A 5893-nucleotide genomic window follows, 5' to 3' on the forward strand; every position below is an offset into this window, starting at 1 on the left:
TGAGTTGGATGTTTCAAATCGAAAGGACCAATGTTTAAATAAAATAAATTATCATCGCTTTTATTTTTCACTAATTTTTTCTGTGCCCCCACGGTTCTACCACTCTTCCATGTCGTCGTAACGCCACCGCCACCGCGAGATTATTGATAATTGGAATAATTACTTAAATTAATTAAAATATAATTATAATTAAAAGACATGTTTAATCAATCTTCACGGATTAAACGCCACATCGGAGTTAAGACCTGCTTTATAAGCGTAGTAAACTCTTTTCGTTTTTCTCACTCATCATTTCTCTTCCTTCCTACATTCTCTCTCTAAAAAGAAAGGAAAAGAAAAGGGAAAGAAAAAGAAGAGAGTGTAGGTGGAGAGAGTGCGCACTGCAGACAGATCTGGGAGAAGAGGATGGGACACGATCAGAACCAGAGATCTCTGATCTACGCGTTCGTCTCTCGCGGCACCGTGATTCTTGCGGAGTACACCGAATTCAGCGGCAACTTCAACACCATCGCTTTTCAGTGCCTCCAGAAGCTCCCTGCCTCCAACAATAAATTCACCTACAACTGCGACGGCCACACCTTCAATTACCTCGTCGACAACGGATTCAGTGAGTACTTCTCTTGCCGATCCATATAACATAAATTCAAATCGAGCAAACGTGCTTTAGGCAAATGAATTGAAAATAGAAATGAAGTTAAATGAAATGAAATTCGTGTTGCTGTGAATTGTTTTCTGCGCTGAATTGAAAGTATCTGTCGCTTGCACTCGCTTTGTGTAGCGTATTGTGTTGTTGCGGATGAGTCGATTGGGAGACAGGTGCCTGTGGCTTTTCTGGAGCGCGTGAAGGATGATTTTATTGCCAAGTACGGCGGCGGGAAGGCGGCGACGGCAGCCGCCAACAGCCTGAACAAGGATTTCGGGTATTGAGTCTATGCTGTGTGAGCTTGATAATGCCGGATTTGTGGTGATTGTGATTTGTGTTGCTTGGGGGAAGGTTGTACGTGGTCTGATTTGTGCTTGCTGCAGGTCCAAGTTGAAGGAGCATATGCAGTACTGTGTTGAGCACCCTGAAGAGATAAGCAAGCTTGCTAAGGTGAAGGCTCAGGTTTCTGAAGTTAAAGGTGTCATGATGGAGAACATTGAAAAGGTAAAGATGCATATTCAGAAGACTGTACTGCGTAAATTAAATAGATCTAGCATTAACTTTTGTAGATCAAGTTTAGTTGTACTGAGAAATTTCAAGAGTTGTGTTAGAGGGAAGTATAATTGTGGTTTTGTTTGGATTTTTTTATAATAAACACAATGGGATCTTTGAGAAAACTTAAACGTGTGACTACGTAAACCTCTTGTATGGCACTTATAAAATAGTCTGGTCAGCATTCTCTAGAATATACGGCATTGTGTTCGTGCTGTATTGCAGATGGAGTGTTTAAAATGACACGCGACTTTTAACTGCTGTGATATGTGCATTAACCAGGGCGACTCCCTCATATCAGCACATTGTTATATTTATTACTTGTCAATTTTCGTAAAAAAAAAGTAAATTCGAGTTTATATGAGCTTAAAATCTTAAATGAAAGTAAGTTAAACGAATACTACTGAATGCACCTTCATAAAAATTATTAGAGTCCATTGCTAGGTTTTCATTCTTAAGAGGAAGATCTCACATATGGGGTTGTTCCAGGAGTATATAAGATCCAACGAGAAAAACTATTGGATCCAATCTCAGAATTTTATTTTATTTTATTTGTTTACCGTCCAATCAATTTTATTCTAAATTTAAATATGATAGGATCTAATCTAAAATGTTTTGAATTATATTTTTGGTGGTTAGGAAAAAATAAATCATTTTTATTTTGTTTTTTTTCTTTACAATAACTTTTGCATGAATTACATAATTTATTGCACAAAAGAAGCATAAGAACAATTTTAAGCTAATATATATATATATATATATATATATATATATATATATATATATATTAAAATAATAAGATGTAATTTAGATGATAAGATCATAGAATAGACAAACCAGTAATTTCATAAATGCATATTTTGTATAAATATAGTTGATAAGCTAATTTCATATTTATATATTAATTTGGTTTGGATTGGATTATATTAGTCTTTTAAATTGGAGCCAAAATCCAATCCAATAAAAAATTGCTCCTTTTTGGCCTTTGCATTTTTGGTTTGTTTTTTAGTACTCCTTGCTGTCACTCACTTTCTTATCCTTTTTTGTTGTTCCTTTTAATTCTGTTTTTATTCTTTTGAAACAGAGGCTTCACAGTTACACAGCCACTTACTGACTTTATGCATGCCTTATTTTGGTATATCTTTGTTCTAATTCTTCTGAAAGCAAGGCTTCATTCATTCACAATTGTGGTTCCAAGGGCAAAGAAGAAACAAAGTGATATTTAGTAGGATCACTCAGAATTATGATTTGATGCATGAAGCGAATGCTTCCTTTTGTATGCTTACCTGATGAAATAATACCCTTAAATAGGCAACACTTACACAAAATGTAATAAATGTTCAATTTCCAAATTCAAATGGGGTGGTTTGCTAGGATGAACTACCATTTAGTAGGAACGCAAGTAGTTATGACTTGTGAATTTAGGTGGCTGTTTATGTTTTATGTTAACTTTTCTAGATATTATCTTCTCTATAGATTCATGAGACTCAGTTATGACTAATGATTTTGTTGAGATTTATGGTTAAGGGTATTTTGTTAATTGGTAGTTTAAAATTTCAACATTGAGAACTATTCACCATATAATACAATATATTTCAAACTGTTTTTCATTGTGTCTTTAAATCTTATAATTTGGTATTCAAAAATAGCAAAATTTGATTTGTGATTTTTGTTTTAAAGTTCTAAAGTCTTTATATTTCTACAAGTCCAGTTTAGGTATATCAGATGGGGATCTAGGATAGTTTCATCCATTTATTTTTCATTTCATTTTTGGATGGTTATTGAAAATAGTGAGCCATAGTTAATGTACCCGAAATTGTGGTAATTTGAGGCTGCTATCCTACCATATATTCTACTTTTGAGCTTTTCTATATTTGGTATAAATTATTTAGTATTTAATATATATATATATATATATATATATATATATATATATATATATATATTTAACTTGTATTTAGAATATTCAGTATTGCAGTCATCTTGCTATCCACTATCTTATAATAGCAGTTTGGAAGTTGACTGCTGCACACTACTGTCCAGGATAGATATGAACTATTTCTGGTAGACATGAAAGTTTCTTTTCATCACCAAAATTTTGAAAGGAAAAAACAACAAATGAACTGGGATTCATATTTGTAATCTTGAAACTTTATTGAATACAAGTTGAAAGATGAATGGGGATTTTGTTTATATACAAGTAGTTGGTTACCTAAGGGGAAAGGAAGGTTCATCCAAACTGGAGCCAAAGAGGAGCTAAGAAAATTTGAACTTAGTAGGTCCTCCATCCCCTTTTCACATTGAACCACATTTCCCACATTGGTTGTCCATTTTCTTGTTTGTCATATTTTAGTGTTTTCTTTTTAGTCAGACGCCAACTCAGAATCAAAATGTCTTCATTGCAGCAAATGGATATAAGATTTTCTGGTTTAATAGCAAATGAAGTAGTGGATGATGTGTAGAAGAAAAAAATATGTAGTTGAGCGTGAAGTTGACTATGAGGAGCCGTATGTTCGGGTAAGTTAGGCTTTTATACATCGGGTTTTGTGAATGTGAAGTACTTCAATTATAGTTTGAGAAAGTAAATGTAGATGTCTGTATCGATCTTTCTCGGATTGTGATTAGTGTGAGCCATGGGCTTTCTTTTGTGGACATCAGGAAGTTAGGCAAAGGGGTTGTCTTTGTACGGACCATGATAATGGTCTCCTACCTCTGGTTTACTGATGATTCTAGATCCTTTTTGAAGTAGGATTTTGACTTGTGTATTCCTTTTTCTATGCTATGTTCCTCGAGACTATTAGCCTATTACTTTCTTAAAGTGAATCTAGCTAAAATTAGTTTGACTGAAAGCTAGACTCTTCGATAGGCCTCCAATTTTAGTTCTTTTGTTCTAGAGGGGAGGCAGGAAATGAAGGGTCAGGAAGGGAATTATGTTTGAGAAATCCATTTTTGGGGAAGGGAAGGCGTGAACAGAATGGATAGGTGGCAGCTGGACATTGGAGAAGCGTGTGAGAAGCAAGGGGAGAGTGGGAGGAGGGGGATTTGTTATTGGATAGCTTCGGCCTATGGACAGGGTGGCATTCCAATTCTTTTCTTGTTTCTCTTTGTTTCCATAAGCTTCTGCCAGTTGTTTTTTTTTTTTTTTTTTTTTTTTTTTTTTTTTTTTTATCGTATTGTAATTAGATCACTGCTCTATCATTGATCTTGTACTACCTACGATGACACCAGTTCCAAACACTTAATGTGATTTCTTCTTGAAGAAAATGTATATGTAATTTATATTTTAGGAGAGTTTTGAAGGCACACAAATTGAAATTTGGAGAGAAATGTTGGAGAGGATAAGACCCATTTTTTATCCAATAAGAATCTACCATGTTAGTTATAGTACTCATATTTGGTAATAAGTGTCTCCTTTCTAACACAATCATATCATGTTCAAAATAACAAGAAAGGATCCGAGTGCCTTTAAGTACACCTTTTTTTTTCTGTCAGATAAATAAGCTAAGGTTTTTTTGTGGATTTGTAGTAGTTAATCGCCTCACCAACTACCAATTACTTATTCCTCTGCATTCTTAAATTGCGCATTGCAATAATGGATGATTTTTCTGTGCTTTTTCTAATTTTTCTATGCCATAATGAAATACGTTATAACATGTGTATGGAATATAAAATCAGAGATTAAACCATACATACTAGAAAAAAATAAGTAAAGGAAAACATAAAGTCAGTATTTTGCTGTGCAATACCTTTGATCGGATTATGTAATGCAGAAGGACATCTATTCATGTTATGTTGACATGCTCGTACTTTAATGTAGGTTCTGGACAGAGGGGAAAAGATAGAGCTTCTGGTAGACAAGACTGAAAATCTTCATAACCAGGTTAGTATGTCATACATATGCATCTGCTGGTTATTTGTTCCGTAACTCGGGACTCATCTTCCATGCTTCAAGATCATAAATGAATGTTTTCTCATCTTCTGGGCTCTTTTTTTTTTTGTTTTTGGTGAACTACTATTTGCTTTGATCCTGTAGTGTCTCTTCTGGTAAGGTCTACCCACTTTTCCATCTCAGAAAACGGGTGGAGATCGAAACGGAATAAAACATATTATCGGTGTTTTAAAAATGAACTGTTTCTGCTTCCTTTTTACTTTTCGCCCTTTTTTGAGTCAGGCACAAGACTTCAGGAATTCTGGGACGAAAATCCGTAGAAAAATGTGGCTGCAAAACATGAAGATAAAGCTGATTGTGTTGGCAATTTTGATAGCCCTGATCCTCATAATAGTCCTCTCTGTTTGCCGTGGGTTCAATTGTTGAAAATAAGCACGGAGTCATTTGACCTTGTTGTGATTATATATGAGGAAAAGATGTGGAATGAATGGATGACATGATTTTGTATGTAGTAAAAATATGGGATCTCTTATATTTTTCATTTTAAAGATTTTACAGTATCATATAAGAATGCTTTTGGAAATATTAATTTGTTTGTCTACTGTAGTTCCATCTTCTCATCATCATTCTTGTAATTTTACTTATTTAGAGTACACACCATTTCAGTGCAAGTTCAACTATTTTTCAACCACACTTCGAATTTAATTAAATGCTATATATATTTTCTTTGTGCAAATGTTTAGGCTTTTTGAAAAATACACTTCATTATATATTAGAACGTTTAAAATAGGAATGGAAGTTTTTAATAT

The 5893-nt window shown here is 34.0% G+C and overlaps 1 protein-coding gene across 1 annotated transcript; it reads left to right on the forward strand.

Annotated features, from left to right (window-relative positions):
* The first annotated feature begins 274 nt into the window (after positions 1-274).
* Positions 275-5685, forward strand: LOC124824943 (vesicle-associated membrane protein 721-like). The gene is made up of 5 exons (XM_047297464.2): positions 275-607; positions 779-920; positions 1027-1147; positions 5013-5075; positions 5367-5685. The coding sequence occupies exons 1-5, from the start codon at positions 406-408 to the stop codon at positions 5508-5510; spliced, it is 672 nt and encodes a 223-aa protein (XP_047153420.2). The 5' UTR covers positions 275-405; the 3' UTR covers positions 5511-5685.
* The last annotated feature ends 208 nt before the right edge of the window (positions 5686-5893 follow it).

Source organism: Vigna umbellata, chromosome 7 (assembly GCF_029865625.1).
Source record: "Vigna umbellata cultivar VRB3 chromosome 7, Vumbellata_1.0, whole genome shotgun sequence".
Classification (NCBI taxonomy): domain Eukaryota; kingdom Viridiplantae; phylum Streptophyta; class Magnoliopsida; order Fabales; family Fabaceae; genus Vigna; species Vigna umbellata.